The 12,513-nt window shown below is 40.9% G+C and overlaps 1 protein-coding gene across 2 annotated transcripts in view; it reads right to left on the bottom strand.

Moving 5' to 3' along the window:
* The window catches only part of Tmem185a (transmembrane protein 185A), a 36,189-nt gene that overhangs the window by 10,066 nt on the left and 13,610 nt on the right, over positions 1-12,513 (bottom strand). Inside the window, exons 2-3 of one of the 2 annotated variants that reach the window (XM_003461700.4) lie at positions 4,523-4,699; positions 1,815-2,022 (exon numbers count right to left, since the gene is read on the bottom strand). In XM_003461700.4, the coding sequence (XP_003461748.3) occupies positions 1,815-2,022; positions 4,523-4,699 (385 nt within the window). The remainder of the gene's footprint in view (positions 1-1,814; positions 2,023-4,522; positions 4,700-12,513) is intronic. The other variant, XM_063246510.1, reaches the window with a different exon arrangement.

Genomic DNA, 12,513 nt, shown 5'->3' with positions numbered 1-12,513 from the left:
GCAGTGCGGTGAAGCTGGAGTCTGGGCAGGAAAGAAATGTGAGGCAGGAGTAGGAATTTCAGAGGCAGCAACACAGGCAGGGCAGCGGAAGCAGGAGTGTCAGTGAGGACACTCCAAGCAAGTAAAAACAGTGAGGAGAGGTGGCCCCAAAATCAGAATGCTAAGAGCTTACAGCTACTTGTAGGAGAAGGGGGGGAGGAACTCGGCCCACAAGCTGAAGATGGAAGGGGCAGAGGGCCAGGGATCAGAAGTGAGGATGATGCCAGTCACGCAAAGAAACATTCAACCCTGTCCGGTGCTACAGGGTGCTCGCTTGTCCAAAAAGATGAAGGTTGCAGAGGGCCCACTGGACTTGGTCTGGGGCACTCATGTTAGGTCCGCAGGGGCACAGAGCTGGGCAGACACCAGTGGGAAGGGACGAGGCTGTGGGGACAGAACAGCCCGCTTTGAGGAGCTGTTCTGTGAATGGGAGGAGAAAGGAGAAAGCACAAGAGCAGAGCAAAGGCTGGAGAGGGGCTTGCAGCTGCTGCCGCCTGCTTTGCTCTTTCAGAGGAGGGATGGCAAAGCTGCTGCACCAAGTGGGGTGAGTTCCAGAGCAAACGCCCAGGGGCAGAGTCTGCAAAGAGCAAGGGGGAACGGCAGACAGGTCTTTAAGACTGCCAATGGCCTGGGGCCCGTGGGGTCATATGCACAGACAGATCACAACGGTTGCATGTGCACCTGGAGGATCAGCATGGTGCCGCTCAACCTCGCTTCCATTACTGCTCCCCAAGAAGCCTTGACAGACATTTGCTTTCTAATTGCACCCCTTGTGAAAGTTTAACAGCACAGATACTACGTATGTGACAGTGCTTTATTTGTAAAACAAGTAAGAATTCCCCTGCTCTAACCCCTAAACCAATGTTCACCCCTTGGGGACCCAGGCATTATGGCCCCACTGTCATAGTCTGGTTGAAGCTGAAGACCCATAAATCATGGTGGTCAAGTCCTCAAGTCATGTGACTTTCTTTAGCAGCTGCTGCACAATGAGAGGCAAGTAGAACGGAAAGAGGGGTTGCTGGGCTGCTGGGCTGCTGTGGCAGGCAGAGTGAAAGCAGCCAGGGAGAGGAAGCCGCCGGCCCGTCAGAAGTGCCAGTGCCATGGCTTGCTAGCCAGGCCAGAGCAGTGCCCCCAGCCGAGTCCCTCCTGCTGCTCCGGGTTTAGCTACTTCTGGGTCCCACAAGGGCCCTGCTCTATCGATGACTCTCTTTGAGTACTGCCTTTCAAATCTATGTCTGTGTCCCAGGCTCACCTGCTGGCTCCTGTGTCCCTTCCAGCAGTATCTTCTTCTACCACTCTTTTCTCTCTCTCTCTCTCTCTCTCTCTCTCTCTCTCTCTCTCTCTCTCTGTGTGTGTGTATGTGTGTGTGTGTGTGTGTGTGTGCACATGCACTGGACATGGACCTCAAGACCTTGCACTTGGTAGACAACCACTCTACCACTGAGGGATGTTCCTGTTCATTTTTATTTATTTAGTTTTTTGGAAATGGGTTCTTGATGAGTTACTCATATTGGCCTCAAGATCACAATTCTACTGTCTCAGCCTCCCTAGTAGCTGGGATACAGACCATAAGCCACCTGGCTGGCTCCTTCTTAAACTCTCCATCCCCAGGAAGGCGGATGGCCTGGGGGAAAGCCACTTTTCTGAGTCAAGAAAGAGAAAGGACTGTTTCCCTTATTTTTCTCTCTAGTGCTAACAATGTCTTCCTAACAATCATTGCAAGACACTGACTTTAGAACTGTTTTGAAAATATTCTTAAATATACATAATCTCACCTCTAGTGACCTGTCATGTCGAAAGCCCCAGACACAGGCTGCGACAGACACCGGGGAAACAAAGAACAGCGGCATGAAGACCAGAAGCCAGAAGTGGCTTCCTCTTTCGATCCTGTCACACACCAGAACTTCAAACATCAACAAGAGCAGGTGGATGCCCACGGCAATTAGCATGGCCTTGAACTCCACACATGTCTCTCCTTCCGCTCTATAGAGGGATAGAAAAAGAAAAGACCCTCAGTTCAGAGTCCTATTAAAAAAGCAAGCAGTTCACTGTAAACAGTAGCAACGTAGGTTGAAGCTTTGAATTTGACATGTAAAATTGACAAAAAAGAAACCTAATTTTTAACAGGCAATCTTCAAAGTATTAGAGATAAGAGATAAGCATTATAACCAAATCAAATTTAATGTTTTAACGGTTTAACAGGTATTATTTCCCAGAACATGTACATAAATATTTTTGCTCATAACTTTAATTCAATAAGAGGCACTTTCCCAGATTATTCACATTGCTTCTTTTTTTAAAAACTGAAAAAAATTCTTAAAATGACAAATACCTTTTATATCTCATAAACCTCATCTCTCACTTGTTTCACCTAATCATGGTGGTGCACGCTTATAACCCTAGCACTCTAGGAGGATGAGGAAGGAAGATTATAAGTTTTAGTCAAATCTGGTCAATTTAAGTGAGACCTGATCCCAAAAATTACAAGTAAAATAAAAGGCCAGGGGATCTAGCTCAGTGTAAAGGCCCTGGCTTCAATCTCCAGTACCAAAATATAAAATGTATTTCATACAATATCACAAGAATAACTCTAGGTTTATGAACAAATATAGGTTAGGTTCAATAAGATATGCCAACTACTTGTTAGGTTAATTTCTATACTGCAGATGAAATTATCAATATCTTTTTATTTTCCTGTCTGCTCCTATAAGATGAGTTAAAACCAGCAGATGAACAACAAAGAGGAAAATAATTAACACTGTTCTCAGAATCATTTCAATGAGCTATTTAAGTGTCATGCATGAATTTGGTAGATTAACTGTTCAAAATTTATAAAACCAGAAGTCAGGACAACATCTTATAATTTGAAAATTCTACAAATGTTTATTCAAAATACTGTGTGGATGACATTTCTGATATATATCTGAGGTTGGGCCAGAGAAAATGAAGTTAGAAGTTATTCCCTAAGTCCCACGGCCTAATGTTAGCTCTAGGTGGAGCACAGTTATACATTTTGAACATTTAAAAACATATGTACATGTCTTTCTCTGCTTGAAAAATCTTAAGCAAACAGAGAAAACTTCTAAATATCAAATAATAAAAACTGTTAGTTAACTTTTCATTCTTTGAGGAACACACATTGGATACCTGACAATATAAAGGAGAAGCTATATAGCCACAATGGTAATTTTTCAAAAAAAATCTAAGAACTTTAAAATAGCTACACACGAATGGCCCTTATCTGCCAAGGCTCTCTGTGTAACTATGTAAAAATTCCCAGATACACATGTGATACATTTTCTAAATTATCTAACTCTTGATTTCTTCTTAAAGAATTTTTAAAGAACTGCATTGCCTCAACTTCTACAGTCTGCTCCAATGAGGAACTACATTACCTCCCTTGGGTCTCCCCACTTCCTGGTGAAGGTTTAGAATAGCTCCATTCTCTAGCTACCCCCCACCACATTTCTTCGATACAGTCCCAGTCTGGTTTATTTTTCATGTTGCTGAGACAAAATACCCAACATCCAAAGTTAAAGGAAGGAAAGTTGATTTGGCTTACAGTTTGTGGAGTTTTCAGCCTACAGTCAGCTGGTTCCAAGACAGGGTGGCATGGCAGAAGGGCATCACAGAGGAAATAGCTCATGGCAAGGCAAGCAGAAGGCAGCAAGCCACGAGCCTCCCTTTCCCTTTTATTCCATCCAGGTTACATGGCATTTCCCACACCTAGGGTGGGGCTTCTCTCTTCAGGAAATGCATTCAGCCACACCCAATACTATGCTAATTCCAATCAACAGACTAATTTAGTACCTCACACCCTTAACCCCAGTACCACACACCCTAGATCCAGCCAGCTCTGAAAAGCCTCACCTGTGAGTACATGAGGCTTTGGGGGACATCTAGACACAAGGGACAACATAGTCTTTGTGACAGAAAAGAGAAAAGCTCACACAGAGGTCAGCAATGCCAGGCTACATGCACCCTTCCCCCAGCTACCCCTTCCGCATCTGGCTGTCAGGTTGCTTCACTGTGAAACCCATCTGAGGGGCTCCTGGTGTTCTGGCCAAGCTATTCCCCTGATACTACAACAGTCCTAAAGCCCAGGACTGGGGAGTTTAGGATGAGTGGGGCCACATTCCAAAAGTAAACTGGAAAAAGATATGTGACAACCAAGGCTTGAATCTCTCCCAAGCACATGCAGTTTCATGCCCAATAGTCCCATGTTTGGGATTATGTATGGATTTGTGGGCTGGCTGGGTACTTAAGCACCCAAACCACACTGCTTTTGCAGGAAAACATGTATCAAACATCTCCCTTTTAAAAACTCTGTTGAGAGCTCAGTTTCTCTACACTACAGTTCTATAAAAGCCCAAACAGTTCTTATACAACCTCATTTCAAAAAGAAATGGTCCTTATTGTATCATGAGTGACATAAAGCAGACATTGCTCTCAGGACAGAGCAGGTTATATAAAGCAGTATTACCGATATTGAGGATTTCGTGCCCAGACTCCAGTTCCAACAGAGGCTCCGACAATGACCATTAACTTCCACAGCCATATGGGAGCAAAGACAGCCCAGTAACTCCACTGAATGATGCCATCCAGACGAAGGGCCAGCAGCACAGAGAACAGCAACAGACAGGCATAGATGAGGAATTTACTAGGAGAAAAGTAAAATGATTAGGGAAGATTCACTTGTACCAACAGTGACTTGGAAATGCGGAGGAATAACAGCAATGTTTGTCAGCACATAAACAGTCACTGATTCACCAGCTGCTTATTGAAAAGTTCCACATGGTAGACATACTGTGCTAGGAATGAGAGAACCGTAAAGGGAAATAAAACAAGTTTCCTGCTTTCAAGAGCTTCCTGAGGAGAGGATCTACAGAGAAGCAGACAATTAGAATCCCACGGGAGCCTGGCTGAACTGTTGCTTTGGGCAGGGTGCGATAGGAGGACGAAATGCGGGTTGTCTGCACTTTGGGGAGTGGAGAGGTGGTCACAATGCAGCTGGCTCCAGAGGATATTTGTCTGGAAGACAGGGAAGGAAAGGAGATGTGATGAGGAAGCATTCTAGGGAGAAGGAGCAAGACATGGAGGGCGGGAAAGGCTGCCATGTTCAGGATAGGGATATGTGTGTCACTAATGGATCACTGGATTCTATTTGCAAAGCAGCAGCCATTCTCCTTACTCATTCGGCATTCACATTTTAGTATGTGTACCATACTTTCTATGGCTGAATTAGTATGCATATGTCCTTATGCTCATATCTCACATAACGAGAAAAGTACTGTAGAGGCTGCCCTAGAAATATTAGTTAGAAATTATACTGCCGAGGGCTTCTGCTTCCAGCCTTGACATAATAACCAGACCAGGATTTACCTTACCACCTTAGGAAAGGCACTGGACAAACGTGGGTATAATAGCACATCCCTATAATCCCAGCTACTTGGGAGGCTGAGGCAGGAAGACTGCAAATTCCAGGACAGCCTTGGCAACTTAGCAAGCCCTTGTCTCAAAGTAAAAAGTCAAAAGCCAATGAGGTGGTGTACATCTGTAATCTCAGCACTCTGGAGGCCGAGTCAGGAGGATCGCTGAGTTTGAGGCAAGTCTGGGCAACATAGTGAGTTTAAGGTCAGCCTGAACTACATAGCAAGACTCCATCTTAAAAAAAAGATATTGATACTCTCAGTAACTGATATAACATATAAATAAAAATAACTTAAGATATAAAGGATTATAACAACACTATCAAGCAGCTTGAACCAAGTAACACTGAGGAAGAATTTCTCTGAAACAGAGTACAAATTCATAAGTGCACATGGAAAATTCACCAAGACAGACTGAATTTGGGGCCATAAAACAAGGCTAACCAAATTTAAAAAGCACCGAAATCATAAAAATAACCTCTAAGCACGATGAAATTAAACTAGCAATCAACAAGACATACCTCAAAATTTCTCAAAATACTTTAAACATCACACTTCTAATTAACTCAGGCAAAAGAAAAAGTCATAAAGAAAGAAAGTATTTTGGACCGAATGAAAGTGAAAACATAACAAAAACTGTGATTCGCTGCTAAAGCAGTACTAAAGAGAAAGTCTAACATCCAACACTTACATCAGGAAAAAAGCTCTCTAATGAGTAGAGCCACTATGGAAATCAGTGCGGCAGCTCCACTTATTTCACACTCTGGAAAAGGCAAAACAATCAGACGCTGAAAACGGATCATTGCAGTTACCAGCAGTTTTTCATGGAGGGAAGAGCTGACTGCAAAGGGGCATGGGGCAATCTCTGCAGTGACAGGACTGCACTGTATCCGTACCTTTAGGTGGCAGTTACTCATGTGTAAGGATCTATCAAGACTCATTTACACTAAAATAAGTAAATTTTACTGCGTGTAAAGCAAACCTCAGTAAATGTGACCTTAGGATACACGAGCACCATCACCATCAGCTAATTTAATCGAGCGTTTCCGGGATGACAGGTAATCGGTGGTGTTCTTTGTGTGCTATCTCACTTCAGCCTCACAGCCACCTTCTGAAGCAGGCCCTTCGAAAATTGCCATTTTACAGCTGTGAGTTTAAAGTCAGCCTGGGTTACACAGTGAGACTCTGTCTCAAAAATCAACAAACAACAAAGCCCGAAGTACTGGGTAACCATTTGTACCGCAGAAGATGGTTCTGAATATAAGATACTGAACATGAAAAAGGTTTCCTGTAAAGCAGTAAATCAATTTTTAAAATTTTTATTTTTTTTAGGTTTGAAAATTCTATCCCTTTACAACTCTTAACAGTACTGAGGACTCTAAAGAGCTTTGTTGCTACTATGTGGATTTATCAGATATTAAAATGGCTATCTAAAATAATAGTAAACACATTACATATTAACATAACAACATAGTTATTTGAAAAAACTATCCCCAAATTACATAAATTTAATGAGCATAACAATTTCTGTAGTTTTGCAGTTTTAGATGTCTGGTTTCATAGAGGGCATCTAGATTGTAATATTTATACTTGTATTCATTCGGTTGCAGTATGCTGCTTTTGTTGGAAGTGTATGAAGAAAATTTAGCCCCCCAAAGACACATAGCTAGAAAAGAACTAGGTACTTTAATAGCTCTTTCAGTTAACCCCAGATATTATTCAACAGAGTACCACAACTCAACTAGTGCTGGCTTCTTAAAGGCAACATGCAGTGTGAAGTCTGAAATCCTATCAATGAACTTTTTGTGCTCTGTTACACTAAAATCTGTTAGTCTCCTTTATACTTTTAATGAGACCTTTATCCCTGTACAATAGCAAAACCAAAATCATATTAGTTATTAGGTCCACTTTCATCAGAAGTGTTTTAAATACTGGGAGGCTGTCAAGTACATGGTGTTGCACACAAGTTTTTGAAAAATCTGATTTTCCCAAGAAATCTTAAGCTTTACCACTTGCAAAAAGCATCATAAAATGTTTCCCTTAAAGTAGCAGGTTCCACTTCTGGCATTATCAAGAAAATGCCTGCCAAACACTGTAAGTGTGGTCTTGTCTGGTAGTAAGTTGTCCTTCCTAATACAAATGGGCTTTCATGAGAACAACTGCTTGTAACTCGGACACACAAATGTTTCATCTTGACACAGGTCTGCAGAGGAGGAGCTGGGCAGATCTGGGGTGCCCTCACTGGCCTCTCTGCGTGTCTGGAGGACTCTGGATTTCTGCGCCCAGACTGCTGGAGTTCCCTCAGGCTTCCAGGTGCAGTGAAGGAGAGAGGTGGGTTTAAGGCTTCCACATCAGCCTCCCCATTCCCGACTTCATTTGGAGACCTGCTGAGCTCCCAATAGGTGGGCTGGCCCACACTACCAGCCTAGCCCAGCCTGTTTAGCTGCCGCGCCTGGCCACAGGTCTGCAGAGGAGGAGCTGGGCAGATCTGGGGTGCCCTCACTGGCCTCTCTGCGTGTCTGGAGGACTGTGGATATCTCTGCAACCAGGGAGGGTCCACAGGTTCCTGAAGCACTGCGGCCTGTGGTGAGTACCCTAACCCGGCTGTGATTGAAGAACTGTGGAGCTTCCAAGGGGCAGGTGGGCGCACAGTGTCCCTGAGGCCCAGCTTGTCTGGAACTGCGGAGTTCTGAGCAGGCAGAGGAGGGCCACTGGTTCTGTAGGCCTAATGGCTTGGAGTAGCGCGGTGCCAGAGTCCCAGTAGCTCCAAACATAGAAGGGGATTTTCAACAGATCCTGAGGAAGCTTTCAAGTAACACTTGAAACACAGAAATATAGGAAAATGACAAAACGAAAGACCAAATTACAACCTCAAACCTCCAGCCCATCTCAAGAAACCCTAGGAGCGATGTATATAGAAGAAAATATATCCCATCCACCTCATATATCGGACACAATAGCCACTGAAATTGACAAGCAACTCCAGGAAGCTTTAAAGAAATTCAAACTCGAAATAATCTCCCAGATAAAAGAAGAAATGATAAAAGAAATGAAAGAGATTCTAAATATATCTAAAGAAAACACAGATAAAAAATTGGAGGAACTAAACAAAAAGATAGAATCCCTAGACGAGCAATATAAGAAACAAACAGAATACATAATGCAGATGCACAGAGATATACAGGAAATAAAAAACTCCACTGAAAGTTGTAAAAACCGCCTTAATGAAAGTGAAGATAGAATTTCAGACCTTGAAGACAGGATTGCAGCTAGTGAACAGGAAAGGAAAGATCTTTTGAAAATAACAAGGAACCAGGAAACAACAATTCAACAACTGCAAGACGATGCAAAGAAGAATAACATAAGAATGATAGGGATTAATGAAAGAGAGGGAGACAACATGAAGGATGTCAGGAGGATATTTAGAGAAGTAATAGCTGAAAATTTCCCAAGCATGAGATCAGAAACTGACATCAGGATCAGTGAAGCATATAGAACTCCAAACAGTCATAACCAAAATAAAACTACACCCAGACATATAATAGTCACCATCCCAGAAATCCAACACAAGAATAGATTATTAAAAGCTGTCAGAGAGAAAAGACAAATCACTTATAAAGGAAAACCTATCAGAATCACAGCAGACTTCTCAGCACAAACGATAAAGTCAAGAAGAGCATGGAGTGAAGTATTCCAGATCGTAAAGCAAAATGATTTCCAACCAAGACTGATATATCCTGCAAAACTATCATTCAAAATAGATGGTGCAATACGATACTTCCATGACAAAGAACAGCTGAAGAACTTCATGAACACCAAACCGACCCTGCAAAAAATATTGAAAGACAGTTTAGATACACAAAGGAAAAAACCACTAAGCAAAGCAAATAATTAAACAGAACCGAAAGATAAAGATGCAACAGCAGAGAGATAACATTCCTACAATTAACCAGCATTTAACAGTAATAACCATTAATGTAAATGGTCTCAATGCACCAATCAAAAGAAACAGACTAGCAGAATGGATCAAGAAACAAAATCCAACCATATGCTGTTTACAGGAAACCCATCTAACCCAGAAAGATACTCACAGACTGAAAGTCAAAGGATGGAAAACAATTCTTCATGCAGCAGGAATCCAAAAAAAGGCAGGAGTAGCCATTCTGTTTGCAGACAACGTGAACTTTAAACCAACAATGACCATAAAGGACAAAGAAGGTCACTACATACTCGTAAGAGGAAAACTCCAAGAGGAAGAGATAACTATCTTAAATATATACGCACCAAACTCCAGAGCACCCAGTTATACAAAACAATTATTAACAGAAATGAAAACTCAAATTATCAGTAACACAATTGTAACAGGAGACCTTAATACACCACTGACACCAAGGGACAGATCAACCAGACAGAAAATGAGCAAAGAAATAACAGAACTGAATCACACCTGTGAACAAATGGGTTTGATAGACATATACAGAATGTTCCACCCAACAACATCAGAATACACATTCTTCTCAGCAGTACATGGATCATTTTCTAAAATAGACCATATATTAGCTCACAGAACATATTTAAGCAAATGCAAAAGAGTTGAAATCATCCCTTGCATATTATCGGATCATAGCGCTCTGAAATTAGAAATTAATGACAAAGGATACTGCAAAAATTCCGCAAACACATGGAAACTAAATAACACACTCTTGAGTAATCAGTGGGTCACAGAAGAAATTAAAGAAGAAATTAAACAATACCTAAAAGAAAATGAAAATGCAGATACAACTTACCGGAATCTGTGGGATGCAATGAAAGCCGTTCTGAGAGGAAAATTTATTGCACTGAGTTCCCACATCAGGAAAACAGAACGAATACAAGTAAATAACTTGATGCTACACCTCAAACAGCTAGAAAAAGAAGAGCAAGTCAAGCCCAAAGCCAAAAGAAGAGAGGAAATTATAAGAATCAGAGCAGAAATCAATGCAATAGAGACTAAGAAAACAATCCAAAGAATCAACGAATCAAAGAGTTGGTTCTTTGAAAGAATAAATAAAATCGATAAGCCCCTAGCCAACCTTATTAAAAAAAGGAAAGAAAAAGCTCAAATTCATGCAATAAGAAATGAAAAAGGAGAAATCACTACAGACCCAATAGAAATACAGAGGATCATCAACACCTATTTCGAAAACCTCTACTCTCAAAAGTTTGATAACACAGAAGAAATAGACAGATTCTTAGAAGCATATGAAGTACCAAAGCTAGATCAAGAGGATATAAAACTGTTGAATAACCCAATCTCTGCTAATGAAATTGAGAATGTAATTGGGTCCTTGCCCACCAAGAAGAGCCCAGGCCCAGATGGATTCACTGCAGAATTCTACAAGAAATATAAAGAAGACCTAATGCCGACACTCCTCAAACTATTCAATGAAATTGAAAGGGAAGCAATCCTTCCTAAGTCATTCCTGGAAGCAAATATTACTCTAGTACCAAAACCTGAGAAAGACCCAACTATAAAAGAGAACTATAGACCGATCTCCCTAATGAACACAGATGCAAAAATCCTCAATAAAATATTGGCAAATAGGATCCAGCAAATCATCAAGAAGATTATACACCATGACCAGGTGGGATTCATCCCAGGAATGCAAGGATGGTTCAACATACGCAAATCAATAAATGTAATCCACCATATCAATAAAGCCAAAAATAAGAATCACATGATCATCTCTATAGATGCAGAAAAAGCCTTCGATAAGGTCCAACACTTATTCATGATAAGAACTTTACAGAAAATTGGAATAAATGGTCTTTACCTCAATATAATAAAGGCCATTTATGACAAACCAACAGCCAGCATCATACTAAATGGCCAAAAATTGAAAGCCTTTACTTTAAAATCGGGTACAAGACAAGGATGTCCTTTATCACCACTCCTATTTAATATAGTACTGGAAGTACTAGCCAGAGCAATTAGGCAAGAAAGAGAAATAAAAGGGGTAAAGATAGGAAAAGAAGAAGTTAAATTATCATTGTTTGCAGATGACATGATACTCTACATAGAAGACCCCCTAAACTCCATTCAAATACTCTTAGATACAATAAATAAATTCAGTAATGTGGCTGGATACAAAATCAATACTCAGAAATCAATAGCATTCCTATACACGAACAACAAAATTACAGAGAGGGAAATAAGAGAAACTGGACTATTCACATTAGCAAGCAAAAAAATGAAATATTTAGGAATTACTCTTACGAAAGAAGTGAAAGATTTATACAGTGAAAATTATAATACACTGAAAAAGGAAATTGAAGATGATCTCAGAAAATGGAAAGACATCCCTTGCTCATGGATAGGAAGAACAAACATTGTGAAAATGGCCATTCTCCCAAAACTGTTATACAGATTCAATGCAATCCCAATAGAAATTCCATCAACATACCTTATAGACCTAGAGAAATCACTCCTAAATTTCATCTGGAACCAGAAGAGACCTAGAATCGCAAAGGCAATTCTAAGCAGCAAAGACAAAGCAGGAGGCATCACAATCCCTGACTTGAAGTTATACTACAAAGCAACAGTAGTAAAATCAACATGGTATTGGAATCAAAACAGAGCTGAAGATCAGTGGAATAGATTAGAAGATACAACCACAACTACGAACACACTCAACCACCTTATTTTTGATAAAGGAGCCAAGCAGGTTCACTGGAAGAACGACAGTCTCTTTAATAAATGGTGCTGGAAAAAGTGGCTCTCCATTTGCCGAAAACTAAAGCTAGACCCATGTCTATCACCATGTACTAAATTAAAATGTAAATGGGTCAAAGATCTGAATATTAAAACAGAAACACTAAATCTATTGGAAGACAAAATAGGTAGAAACCTTGGAGACATAGGAGTAGGTAAAGAATTCATGAACAGGACTCAAACCGCACGGGAAATACTTCCCAGAATCAATAACTGGGACCACTTCTTATTAAAAAGTTTCTGCATGTCAAAAGAAATCTCCAGCATAGTGAAAAGAAAACCCACAAACTGGGA

The sequence above is a fragment of the Cavia porcellus genome, unplaced genomic scaffold (genome assembly GCF_034190915.1).
Source record: "Cavia porcellus strain 051 isolate PalLab524CR breed Dunkin Hartley unplaced genomic scaffold, mCavPor4.1 scaffold_3, whole genome shotgun sequence".
Classification (NCBI taxonomy): Eukaryota; Metazoa; Chordata; class Mammalia; order Rodentia; family Caviidae; genus Cavia; species Cavia porcellus.
Note: the sequence above shows the minus strand (reverse complement) of the source record. Positions and strands in the feature narration are given on the sequence as shown.